Raw genomic sequence first — 12572 nt, 5'->3', positions numbered from 1 at the left:
GCAGCAGAGTGTAGTGCAGCAGAGTGTAGTGCAGCGGAGTGTAGTGCAGCGGAGTGTAGTGCAGCGGAGTGTAGTGCGGCAATGTGTAGTGCTACAGTGTGTAGTGCGGCAGGGTGTCGTGCGGCAGGGTGTCGTGCGACAGGGTGTCGGGCAGCAGGGTGTCGTGCAGCAAGGTGTAGTGCAGCAGGGTGTAGTGCAGCAGAGTGTAGGGCAGCAGAGAGTAGTGCAGCAGGATGGATGTAGTGCAGCAGGGTGTAGGGCAGCAGGATGTAGTGCAGCAGGGTGTAGTGCAGCAGGGTGTAGTGCAGCAGAGTGTAGTGCAGCAGGGTGTAGTGCAGCAGGGTGTCGTGCAGCAGGGTGTCGTGCAGCAGGGTGTCGTGCAGCAGGGTGTCGTGCAGCAGGGTGTCGTGCAGCAGGGTGTCGTGCAGCAGGATGTCGTGCAGCAGAGTGTCGTGCAGCAGGGTGTAGTGCAGCAGGGTGTCGTGCAGCAGGATGGATGTTGTGCAGCAGTGTGTAGTGCAGCAGGATAGTTGTAGTGCTGCAGGGTGTGGTGCAGCAGGATGGATGTAGTGCATCAGAGTGTAGTGCATCAGAGGGTAGTGCATCAGGGTGTAGTGCATCAGGGTGTAGTGCATCAGGGTGTAGTGCATCAGGGTGTAGTGCAGCAGGGTGTTGTGCAGCATGATGGATGTAGTGCAGCAGAGTGTAGTGCAGCAGGGTGTGGTGCAGCAGGATGGATGTAGTGCAGCAGGGTGTGGTGCAGCAGGGTGTAGGGCAGCAGGGTGTCGTGCAGCAGGGTGTCGTGCAGCAGGGTGTCGTGCAGCAGGGTGTCGTGCAGCAGAGTGTAGGGCAGCAGGGTGTCGTGCAGCAGGATGGATGCAGTGCAGCAAAGTATAGTGCAGGAGGATGGATGTAGTTTAGCAGGGTGTTGTGCAGCAGGGTGTAATGCAGCAGGGTTTAGGGCAGCAGGGTGTAGTGCAGCAGGGTGTAGTGCAGCAGGGTGTAGTGCAGCAGGGTGCAGGGCAGCAGGGTGTCGTGCTGCAGGGTGTCGTGCTGCAGGGTGTCGTGCAGCAGGGTGTCGTGCAGCAGGGTGTAGGGCAGCAGGGTGTAGGGCAGCAGGGTGTAGTGCAGCAGGGTGTAGTGCAGCAGGGTGTAGGGCAGCAGGGTGTAGGGCAGCAGGGTGTAGTGCAGCAGAGTGTAGGGCAGCAGGGTGTAGTGCAGCAGGATGGATGCAGTGCAGCAGGGTATAGTGCAGCGAGTGTAGTGCAGCAGGATGGATGCAGTGCAGCAGGGTGTCGTGCAGCAGAGTGTAGGGCAGCAGGGTGTAGTGCAGCAGGATGGATGCAGTGCAGCAGGGTATAGTGCAGGAGGATGGATGTAGTGCAGCAGGGTGTCGTGCAGCAGAGTGTCGTGCAGCAGGGTGTAGTGCAGCAGGGTGTAGGGCAGCAGGGTGTTGTGCAGTAGGATGTAGTGCAGCAGGGTGTCGTGCAGCAGGGTGTCATGCAGCAGGGTGTCGTGCAGCAGGGTGTAGGGCAGCAGGATGTATGGCAGCAGGGTGTTGTGCAGTAGGATGTAGTGCAGCAGGGTGTCGTGCAGCAGGGTGTCGTGCAGCAGGGTGTAGGGCAGCAGGGTGTAGTGCAGCAGGGTGTAGGGCAGCAGGGTGTAGTGCAGCAGGGTGTAGGGCAGCAGGGTGTAGTGCAGCAGGGTGTAGTGCAGCAGGGTGTAGTGCAGCAGGGTGTCGTGCAGCAGAGTGTAGGGCAGCAGGGTGTAGTACAGCAGGATGGATGCAGTGCAGCAGGGTATAGTGCAGCAGAGTGTAGTGCAGCAGGGTGTAGTGCAGCAGGATGGATGCAGTGCAGCAGGGTATAGTGCAGCAGAGTGTAGTGCAGCAGGGTGTAGTGCAGCAGGATGGATGCAGGGCAGCAGGGTGTGGTGCGGCAGAGTGTGGTGCGGCAGGGTGTAATGCAGCAGAGTGTGGTGCAGCAGAGTGTGGTGCGGCAGGGTGTGGTGCAGCAGGGTGTGGTGCGGCAGGGTGTGGTGCGGCAGGGTGTGGTGCGGCAGGGTGTGGTGCGGCAGGGTGTGGTGCGGCAGGGTGTGGTGCGGCAGGGTGTGGTGCGGCAGAGTGTGGTGCGGCAGGGTGTGGTGCGGCAGGGTGTGGTGCGGCAGGGTGTGGTGCGGCAGGGTGTGGTGCGGCAGGGTGTGGTGCGGCAGAGTGTGGTGCGGCAGAGTGTGGTGCGGCAGAGTGTGGTGCGGCAGAGTGTGGTGCGGCAGGGTGTGGTGCGGCAGAGTGTGGTGCGGCATAGTGTGGTGCGGCATGGTGTGGTGCAGCAGGGTGTGGTGCAGCAGGGTGTGGTGCAGCAGGGTGTGGTGCAGCAGAGTGTGGTGCGGCAGAGTGTGGTGCGGCAGGGTGTGGTGCGGCAGAGTGTGGTGCGGCAGGGTGTGGTGCGGCAGGGTGTGGTGCGGCAGGGTGTGGTGCGGCAGGGTGTGGTGCGGCAGAGTGTGGTGCGGCAGGGTGTGGTGCGGCAGAGTGTGGTGCGGCAGAGTGTGGTGCAGCAGAGTGTGGTGCAGCAGGGTGTAGTGCAGCAGAGTGTGGTGCGGCAGGGTGTGGTGCGGCAGGGTGTGATGCGGCAGGGTGTGGTGCGGCAGGGTGTGGTGCGGCAGGGTGTGGTGCTGCAGAGTGTGGTGCAGCAGGGTGTGGTGCGGCAGGGTGTAGGGCAGCAGGGTGTGGTGCAGCAGGGTGTAGGGCAGCAGAGTGTGGTGCAGCAGAGTGTGGTGCGGCAGAGTGTGGTGCAGCAGGGTGTAGTGCAGCAGGGTGTGTTGCAGCAGAGTGTGGTGCGGCAGGGTGTAGTGCGGCAGGGTGTGGTGCGGCAGGGTGTGGTGCGGCAGGGTGTGGTGCGGCAGGGTGTGGTGCGGCAGGGTGTGGTGCGGCAGGGTGTGGTGCGGCAGGGTGTAGTGCGGCAGAGTGTGGTGCTGCAGGGTGTAGTGCAGCAGAGTGTGGTGCAGCAGGGTGTAGTGCAGCAGGGTGTGGTGCAGCAGGGTGTAGTGCGGCAGAGTGTGGTGCGGCAGAGTGTGGTGCAGCAGTATGTAGTGCAGCAGGGTGTGGTGCAGCAGGATGGATGTAGTGCAGCAGGGTGTAGTGCAGCAGGGTGTCATGCAGAAGGGTGTCATGCAGCAGGGTGTCGTGCAGCAGGGTGTAGTGCAACAGGTGTAGTGCAGCAGGGTGTAGTGCAGCAGGGTGTAGTGCAGCAGGGTGTCTTGCAGCTGGGTGTAGTGCAGCAGGGTGTAGGGCAGCAGGGTGTAGGGCAGCAGGGTGTAGGGCAGCAGGATGTAGTGCAGCAGGGTGTAGGGCAGCAGGGTGTAGGGCAGCAGGGTGTAGGGCAGCAGTGTGTAGTGCAGCAGGGTGTAGTGCAGCAGGGTGTAGTGCAGCAGGGTGTAGTGCAGCAGAGTGTAGTGCAGCAGGGTGTAGTGCAGCAGGGTGTAGGGCAGCAGGGTGTAGGGGTGCAGGGCAGCAGGGTGTAGTGCAGCAGGATGTAGTGCAGCAGGGTGTCGTGCAGCAGGGTGTAGTGCAGCAAAGTGTAGTGCAGCAGGGTGTAGTGCCACAGGGTGTAGTGCAGCAGGGTGTAGTGCAGCAGGGTGTAGTGCAGCAGAGTGTAGTGCAGCAGAGTGTAGTGCAGCAGAGTGTAGTGCAGCAGAGTGTAGTGCAGCAGAGTGTAGTGCAGCAGAGTGTAGTGCAGCAGAGTGTAGTACACGGCAGCAGGGTATAGTGCAGCAGGATGGATGTAGTGCAGCAGGGTGTAGGGCAGCAGGGTGTAGTGCAGCAGGATGGATGTAGTGCAGCAGGGTGTCTTGCAGCAGGGTGTCTTGCAGCAGGGTGTAGGGCAGCAGGGTGCAGGGCAGCAGGGTGCAGGGCAGCAGGGTGTTGTGCAGCAGGGTGTCGTGCAGCAGGGTGTAATGCAGCAGGCTGTAGGGCAGCAGGGTGTAGGGCAGCAGAGTGTAGTGCAGCAGGGCAGCAGGATGTAGGGCAGCAGGATGTAGTGCAGCAGGGTGTAGGACAGCAGGGTGTAGGGCAGCAGGGTGTAGGGCAGCAGGGTTTAGTGCAGCAGGATGGATGTAGTGCAGCAGGGTGTCTTGCAGCAGGGTGTCGTGCAGCAGGGTGTAGTGCAGCAGGGTGTAGTGCAGAAGGATGTAGTGCAGTAGGGTGTAGTGCAGCAGGGTATAGTGCAGCAGGGTTTAGGGCAGCAGGGTGTAGCGCAGCAGAGTGTAGCACAGCAGGGTGTAGCGCAGCAGGGTGTAGGGCAGCAGAGTGTAGGGCAGCAGAGTGTAGGGCAGCAGGGTGTAGGGCAGCAGGGTGTAGGGCAGCAGGGTGTAGGGCAGCAGGGTGTAGGGCAGCAGGGTGTAGGGCAGCAGTGTGTCGTGCAGCAGTGTGTCGTGCAGCAGTGTGTCGTGCAGCAGTGTGTCGTGCAGCAGGGTGTCGTGCAGCAGGATGGATGTAGTGCAGCAGGGTGTCGTGCTGCAGGGTATAGCGAAGCAGGATGGATGTAGTGCAGCAGTGTGTCGTGCAGCAGGGTGTAGTGCAGCAGGGTGTAGTGCAGCAGTGTGTAGTGCAGCAGGGTGTCATGCAGCAGGGTGTCGTGCAGCAGGGTGTCGTGCAGCAGGGTGTCTTGCAGCTGAGTGTAGGGCAGCAGGGTGTAGTGCAGCAGGATGGATGTAGTGCAGCGGGGTGTAGTGCAGCAGGGTGTAGTGCAGCAGGGTGTAGTGCAGCAGGGTGTTGTGCAGCAGGATGGATGTAGGGCAGCAGGGTGTAGTGCAGCAGGATGGGTGTAGTGCAGCAGGATGGGTGTAGTGCAGCAGGATGGGTATAGTGCAGCAGGGTGTAGTGCAGCAGGGTGTCGTGCAACAGGGTGTCCTGCAGCATGATGGGTGTCGTGCAGCAGGATGGGTGTAGTGCAGCAGGGTGTAGTGCAGCAGGGTGTGGTGCAGCAGGGTGTAGAGCAGCAGAGTTTAGTGCAGCAGGATGGGTGTAGTGTAGTAGGGTGTAGTGCAGCAGGGTGTAATGCAGCAGGGTGTCGTGCAGCAGGATGGATGTAGTGCAGCAGGGTGTAGTGCAGCAGGGTGTAGTGCAGCAGGATGGATGTAGTGCAGCAGGATGGATGTAGTGCAGCAGGGTGTCGTGCAGCAGGGTGTCGTGCAGCAGGATGGATGTAGTGCAGCAGGGTGTAGTGCAGCAGGGTGTAGTGCAGAAGAGTGTAGTGCAGCAGGGTGTAGTGCAGCAGGATGGATGTAGTGCAGAAGGGTGTAGTGCAGCAGGGTGTAGTGCAGCAGGGTGTAGTGCAGCAGGATGGATGTAGTGCAGCAGGGTGTAGTGCAGCAGGATGGATGTAGTGCAGAAGGGTGTCGTGCAGCAGGGTGTCATGCAGCAGGGTGTCGTGCAGCAGGATGGATGTAGTGCAGCAGGGTGTAGTGCAGCAGGGTGTAGTGCAGCAGGGTGTAGTGCAGCAGGATGGATCTAGTGCAGCAGGATGGATGTAGTGCAGCAGGGTGTAGTGCAGCAGAGTGTAGTGCAGCAGAGTGTAGTGCAGCAGAGTGTAGTGCAGCAGAGTGTAGTGCAGCAGAGTGTAGTGCAGCAGAGTGTAGTGCAGCGGAGTGTAGTGCAGCGGAGTGTAGTGCGGCAATGTGTAGTGCTACAGTGTGTAGTGCGGCAGGGTGTCGTGCGGCAGGGTGTCGTGCGACAGGGTGTCGGGCAGCAGGGTGTCGGGCAGCAGGGTGTCGTGCAGCAAGGTGTAGTGCAGCAGGGTGTAGTGCAGCAGAGTGTAGGGCAGCAGAGTGTAGTGCAGCAGGATGGATGTAGTGCAGCAGGGTGTAGGGCAGCAGGGTGTAGGGCAGCAGGATGTAGTGCAGCAGGGTGTAGTGCAGCAGGGTGTAGTGCAGCAGGGTTTAGTGCAGCAGGGTGTAGTGCAGCAGAGTGTAGTGCAGCAGGGTGTAGTGCAGCAGGGTGTAGTGCAGCAGGGTGTCGTGCAACAGGGTGTCGTGCAGCAGGGTGTCGTGCAGCAGGGTGTCGTGCAGCAGGGTGTCGTGCAGCAGGGTGTCGTGCAGCAGGGTGTCGTGCAGCAGGATGTCGTGCAGCAGAGTGTCGTGCAGCAGGGTGTAGTGCAGCAGGGTGTCGTGCAGCAGGATGGATGTTGTGCAGCAGTGTGTAGTGCAGCAGGATAGTTGTAGTGCTGCAGGGTGTGGTGCAGCAGGATGGATGTAGTGCAGCAGGGTGTGGTGCAGCAGGGTGTGGTGCATCAGAGTGTAGTGCATCAGTGTAGTGCATCAGAGTGTAGTGCATCAGAGTGTAGTGCATCAGAGTGTAGTGCATCAGAGTGTAGTGCATCAGAGTGTAGTGCATCAGAGTGTAGTGCATCAGAGTGTAGTGCATCAGAGTGTAGTGCATCAGGGTGTAGTGCATCAGGGTGTAGTGCATCAGGGTGTAGTGCAGCAGGGTGTTGTGCAGCATGATGGATGTAGTGCAGCAGAGTGTAGTGCAGCAGGGTGTGGTGCAGCAGGATGGATGTAGTGCAGCAGGGTGTGGTGCAGCAGGGTGTGGTGCAGCAGGGTGTCGTGCAGCAGGGTGTCGTACAGCAGGGTGTCGTGCAGCAGGGTGTCGTGCAGCAGGGTGTCGTGCAGCAGGGTGTCGTGCAGCAGGGTGTCGTGCAGCAGAGTGTAGGGCAGCAGGGTGTCGTGCAGCAGGATGGATGCAGTGCAGCAAAGTATAGTGCAGGAGGATGGATGTAGTTTAGCAGGGTGTTGTGCAGCAGGGTGTAATGCAGCAGGGTTTAGGGCAGCAGGGTGTAGTGCAGCAGGGTGTAGTGCAGCAGGGTGTAGTGCAGCAGGGTGCAGGGCAGCAGTGTGTCGTGCTGCAGGGTGTCGTGCAGCAGGGTGTCGTGCAGCAGGGTGTAGGGCAGCAGGGTGTAGGGCAGCAGGGTGTAGTGCAGCAGGGTGTAGGGCAGCAGGGTGTAGGGCAGCAGGGTGTAGTGCAGCAGAGTGTAGGGCAGCAGGGTGTAGTGCAGCAGGATGGATGCAGTGCAGCAGGGTATAGTGCAGCGAGTGTAGTGCAGCAGGATGGATGCAGTGCAGCAGGGTGTCGTGCAGCAGAGTGTAGGGCAGCAGGGTGTAGTGCAGCAGGATGGATGCAGTGCAGCAGGGTATAGTGCAGGAGGATGGATGTAGTGCAGCAGGGTGTCGTGCAGCAGAGTGTCGTGCAGCAGGGTGTAGTGCAGCAGGGTGTAGGGCAGCAGGGTGTTGTGCAGTAGGATGTAGTGCAGCAGGGTGTCGTGCAGCAGGGTGTCATGCAGCAGGGTGTCGTGCAGCAGGGTGTAGGGCAGCAGGATGTATGGCAGCAGGGTGTTGTGCAGTAGGATGTAGTGCAGCAGGGTGTCGTGCAGCAGGGTGTCATGCAGCAGGGTGTCGTGCAGCAGGGTGTCGTGCAGCAGGGTGTAGGGCAGCAGGATGTAGTGCAGCAGGGTGTAGGGCAGCAGGGTGTAGTGCAGCAGGGTGTAGGGCAGCAGGGTGTAGTGCAGCAGGGTGTAGTGCAGCAGGGTGTTGTGCAGCAGAGTGTAGGGCAGCAGGGTGTAGTACAGCAGGATGGATGCAGTGCAGCAGGGTATAGTGCAGCAGAGTGTAGTGCAGCAGGGTGTAGTGCAGCAGGATGGATGTAGGGCAGCAGGGTGTAGTGCAGCAGAGTGTAGTGCAGCAGGGTGCAGGGCAGCAGGGTGTGGTGCGGCAGAGTGTGGTGCGGCAGGGTGTGGTGCAGCAGAGTGTGGTGCAGCAGAGTGTGGTGCGGCAGGGTGTGGTGCGGCAGAGTGTGGTGCGGCAGGGTGTGGTGCGGCAGGGTGTGGTGCGGCAGGGTGTAGGGCAGCAGAGTGTGGTGCAGCAGAGTGTGGTGCGGCAGAGTGTGGTGCAGCAGGGTGTAGTGCAGCAGGGTGTGGTGCAGCAGGGTGTAGGGCAGCAGAGTGTGGTGCAGCAGAGTGTGGTGCGGCAGAGTGTGGTGCGGCAGGGTGTAGTGCAGCAGGGTGTGGTGCAGCAGAGTGTGGTGCAGCAGGGTGTAGTGCGGCAGGGTGTGGTGCGGCAGGGTGTGGTGCGGCAGGGTGTGGTGCAGCAGAGTGTGGTGCGGCAGGGTGTGGTGCGGCAGGGTGTGGTGCGGCAGGGTGTGGTGCGGCAGGGTGTAGTGCAGCAGAGTGTGGTGCAGCAGGGTGTAGTGCAGCAGAGTGTGGTGCAGCAGGGTGTAGTGCAGCAGGGTGTGGTGCAGCAGGGTGTAGTGCGGCAGGGTGTGGTGCGGCAGAGTGTGGTGCAGCAGAGTGTGGTGCAGCAGGGTGTGGTGCAGCAGTATGTAGTGCAGCAGGGTGTGGTGCAGCAGGATGGATGTAGTGCAGCAGAGTGTGGTGCAGCAGAGTGTGGTGCAGCAGAGTGTGGTGCAGCAGAGTGTAGGGCAGCAGGGTGTGGTGCAGCAGGGTGTAGGGCAGCAGTGTGTAGTGCAGCAGGGTGTAGGGCAGCAGTGTGTAGTGCAGCAGTGTGTAGTGCAGCAGGGTGTAGTGCAGGAGAGTGTAGTGCAGCAGAGTGTGGTGCAGCAGGGTGTGGTGCAGCAGGGTGTGGTGCGGCAGAGTGTGGTGCGGCAGAGTGTGGTGCGGCAGAGTGTGGTGCGGCAGGGTGTGGTGCAGCAGAGTGTGGTGCAGCAGAGTGTAGTGCAGCATAGTGTGGTGCAGCAGAGTGTGGTGCAGCAGGGTGTAGGGCAGCAGTGTGTAGTGCAGCAGGGTGTAGGGCAGCAGTGTGTAGTGCAGCAGTGTGTAGTGCAGCAGGGTGTAGTGCAGGAGAGTGTAGTGCAGCAGAGTGTGGTGCAGCAGAGTGTGGTGCAGCAGGGTGTGGTGCAGCAGAGTGTGGTGCGGCAGGGTGTGATGCGGCAGAGTGTGGTGCGGCAGAGTGTGGTGCAGCAGAGTGTAGTGCAGCATAGTGTGGTGCAGCAGAGTGTGGTGCAGCAGGGTGTAGGGCAGCAGAGTGTGGTGCAGCAGAGTGTGGTGCAGCAGAGTGTAGTGCAGCATAGTGTGGTGCAGCAGAGTGTGGTGCAGCAGAGTGTGGTGCAGCATAGTGTAGTGCAGCATAGTGTAGTGCAGCATAGTGTGGTGCAGCAGAGTGTGGTGCAGCAGAGTGTAGTGCAGCAGAGTGTAGTGCAGCAGGGTGTAGGGCAGCAGGGTGTGGTGCAGCAGAGTGTGGTGCAGCAGAGTGTGGTGCAGCAGAGTGTGGTGCAGCAGAGTGTAGGGCAGCAGGGTGTGGTGCAGCAGAGTGTGGTGCAGCAGAGTGTGGTGCAGCAGGGTGTGGTGCAGCAGTATGTAGTGCAGCAGGGTGTGGTGCAGCAGGATGGATGTAGTGCAGCAGAGTGTGGTGCAGCAGAGTGTGGTGCAGCAGAGTGTGGTGCAGCAGAGTGTAGGGCAGCAGGGTGTGGTGCAGCAGGGTGTAGGGCAGCAGTGTGTAGTGCAGCAGGGTGTAGGGCAGCAGTGTGTAGTGCAGCAGTGTGTAGTGCAGCAGGGTGTAGTGCAGGAGAGTGTAGTGCAGCAGAGTGTGGTGCAGCAGGGTGTGGTGCAGCAGGGTGTGGTGCGGCAGAGTGTGGTGCGGCAGAGTGTGGTGCGGCAGAGTGTGGTGCGGCAGGGTGTGGTGCAGCAGAGTGTGGTGCAGCAGAGTGTAGTGCAGCATAGTGTGGTGCAGCAGAGTGTGGTGCAGCAGGGTGTAGGGCAGCAGTGTGTAGTGCAGCAGGGTGTAGGGCAGCAGTGTGTAGTGCAGCAGTGTGTAGTGCAGCAGGGTGTAGTGCAGGAGAGTGTAGTGCAGCAGAGTGTGGTGCAGCAGAGTGTGGTGCAGCAGGGTGTGGTGCAGCAGAGTGTGGTGCGGCAGGGTGTGGTGCGGCAGAGTGTGGTGCGGCAGAGTGTGGTGCAGCAGAGTGTAGTGCAGCATAGTGTGGTGCAGCAGAGTGTGGTGCAGCAGGGTGTAGGGCAGCAGAGTGTGGTGCAGCAGAGTGTGGTGCAGCAGAGTGTAGTGCAGCATAGTGTGGTGCAGCAGAGTGTGGTGCAGCAGAGTGTGGTGCAGCATAGTGTAGTGCAGCATAGTGTAGTGCAGCATAGTGTGGTGCAGCAGAGTGTGGTGCAGCAGAGTGTAGTGCAGCAGAGTGTAGTGCAGCAGGGTGTAGGGCAGCAGGGTGTGGTGCAGCAGAGTGTGGTGCAGCAGAGTGTGGTGCAGCAGAGTGTGGTGCAGCAGAGTGTAGGGCAGCAGGGTGTGGTGCAGCAGAGTGTGGTGCAGCAGAGTGTGGTGCAGCAGAGTGTAGTGCAGCATAGTGTGGTGCAGCAGAGTGTAGTGCAGCAGGGTGTAGGGCAGCAGGGTGTGGTGCAGCAGAGTGTGGTGCAGCAGAGTGTGGTGCAGCAGAGTGTGGTGCAGCAGAGTGTAGGGCAGCAGGGTGTGGTGCAGCAGAGTGTGGTGCAGCAGAGTGTGGTGCAGCAGAGTGTAGTGCAGCATAGTGTGGTGCAGCATAGTGTGGTGCAGCAGGGTGTAGGGCAGCAGAGTGTGGTGCAGCAGAGTGTGGTGCAGCATAGTGTGGTGCAGCAGAGTGTGGTGCGGCAGAGTGTGGTGCGGCAGAGTGTGGTGCGGCAGAGTGTGGTGCGGCAGAGTGTGGTGCGGCAGAGTGTGGTGCGGCAGAGTGTGGTGCGGCAGGGTGTGGTGCGGCAGGGTGTGGTGCGGCAGGGTGTGGTGCGGCAGGGTGTGGTGCGGCAGGGTGTGGTGCGGCAGGGTGTGGTGCGGCAGGGTGTGTTGCAGCAGGGTGTGTTGCAGCAGAGTGTGTTGCAGCAGAGTGTGTTGCAGCAGAGTGTGGTGCAGCAGAGTGTGGTGCAGCAGAGTGTGGTGCAGCAGGGTGTGGTGCAGCAGGGTGTGGTGCAGCAGGGTGTGGTGCAGCAGGGTGTGGTGCAGCAGGGTGTGGTGCAGCAGGGTGTGGTGCAGCAGGGTGTGGTGCAGCAGGGTGTGGTGCAGCAGAGTGTGGTGCAGCAGGGTGTGGTGCAGCAGGGTGTGGTGCAGCAGAGTGTGGTGCAGCAGAGTGTGGTGCAGCAGGGTGTGGTGCAGCAGGGTGTGGTGCAGCAGAGTGTAGTGCAGCAGGGTGTGTTGCAGCAGGGTGTGTTGCAGCAGAGTGTGGTGCAGCAGAGTGTGGTGCAGCAGGGTGTGGTGCAGCAGGGTGTGGTGCAGCAGGGTGTGGTGCAGCAGGGTGTGGTGCAGCAGGGTGTTGTGCAGCAGAGTGTGGTGCAGCAGGGTGTGGTGCAGCAGGGTGTGGTGCAGCAGGGTGTGGTGCAGCAGAGTGTAGTGCAGCAGAGTGTGGTGCAGCAGAGTGTGGTGCAGCAGAGTGTGGTGCAGCAGAGTGTGGTGCAGCAGGGTGTGGTGCAGCAGAGTGTGGTGCAGCAGAGTGTAGTGCAGCAGGGTGTAGTGCAGCAGGGTGTAGGGCAGCAGGGTGTAGGGCAGCAGGGTGTAGGGCAGCAGGGTGTAGGGCAGCAGGGTGTAGGGCAGCAGGGTGTAGGGCAGCAGGGTGTGGTGCAGCAGGGTGTGGTGCAGCAGGATGTGGTGCAGCATAGTGTGGTGCAGCATAGTGTGGTGCAGCAGAGTGTGGTGCAGCAGAGTGTAGGGCAGCAGTATGTAGTGTTTATTACGACGTCTCCCAAAGCACTGAGCCACAGTGATCTGATTGGGCTGTTTGTATTGCAGACCATTCTGGGAGAGACGCAGGAGGAGGAGGAGGAGATTCTTCCTAGGAAGGATTATGAGGTAGGTCCTGTGTGTGTGTGTGTCGGCCTCACACAGCGTGTCATGGCTGTCCTCCTGTGTGTGATTGTGAAGGGGGGGGGGGGGGTGTCTCATGCAGCGTGTCATGGCTGTCCTCCTGTGTGTGGCTGTGAAGGGGGGGGGGGGGGGTCTCATGCAGCATGTCATGGCTGTCCTCTTGCGTGTCGTTGCTGTGAAGGGGTGGGTGTCTCACGCAGCATTTTGTGGTGTCATGGCTGTCCTCCTGTGTGTGGCTGTGAAGGGGTGAGAGTCTCGCGCAGCGTATCATGACTGTCCTCCTGTGTGTGGCTGTGAAAGGGGGGGGGGGGGACGTCTCATGCAGCATGTCATGGTGTCATGGCTGTCCTCCTGTGTGTGGCTGTGAAGAGGGGGGGGTCTCATGCAGTGTGTCATGGCTGTCCTCCTGTGTGTGGTTGTGAAGGGGTGGGGGTCTCACACAGCATTTCATGGTGTCATGGCTGTCCTCCTGCGTTGCCACCTCTGTCACTGTGTTTTCTTCCCGCAGAGTCTGGATTATGACCGCTGCAATAATGACCCCTATCTGGAGATCCTAGAGTCCAGCACTACTAAGGTAAGTTCTGTATGCATGCTGGGAAGGTGGGATCAACTGTCACAGTCCTGTGAGGCTGGCAGAGTTCAGGATAGGCTGTGAGGATACATGAAGGATTGGTTGCAGCAGGCGGGGGGAGATCAGGTTAGGCTGTGTGTATAGATGTAGGATTGGTTGCAGCAGG

The 12572-nt window shown here is 60.6% G+C and overlaps 1 protein-coding gene across 1 annotated transcript in view; it reads left to right on the top strand.

Annotated features, from left to right (window-relative positions):
- CLCN6 (chloride voltage-gated channel 6) overlaps window positions 1–12572 on the top strand; it is a 282298-nt gene that overhangs the window by 24124 nt on the left and 245602 nt on the right. The window contains exons 2-3 of the mRNA XM_068238749.1: window positions 11761–11820; window positions 12344–12409. Of these exons, the coding sequence (XP_068094850.1) occupies window positions 11761–11820; window positions 12344–12409 (126 nt within the window). The remainder of the gene's footprint in view (window positions 1–11760; window positions 11821–12343; window positions 12410–12572) is intronic.

Source organism: Hyperolius riggenbachi, chromosome 6 (genome assembly GCF_040937935.1).
Source record: "Hyperolius riggenbachi isolate aHypRig1 chromosome 6, aHypRig1.pri, whole genome shotgun sequence".
NCBI lineage: Eukaryota > Metazoa > Chordata > Amphibia > Anura > Hyperoliidae > Hyperolius > Hyperolius riggenbachi.
Note: the sequence above shows the minus strand (reverse complement) of the source record. Positions and strands in the feature narration are given on the sequence as shown.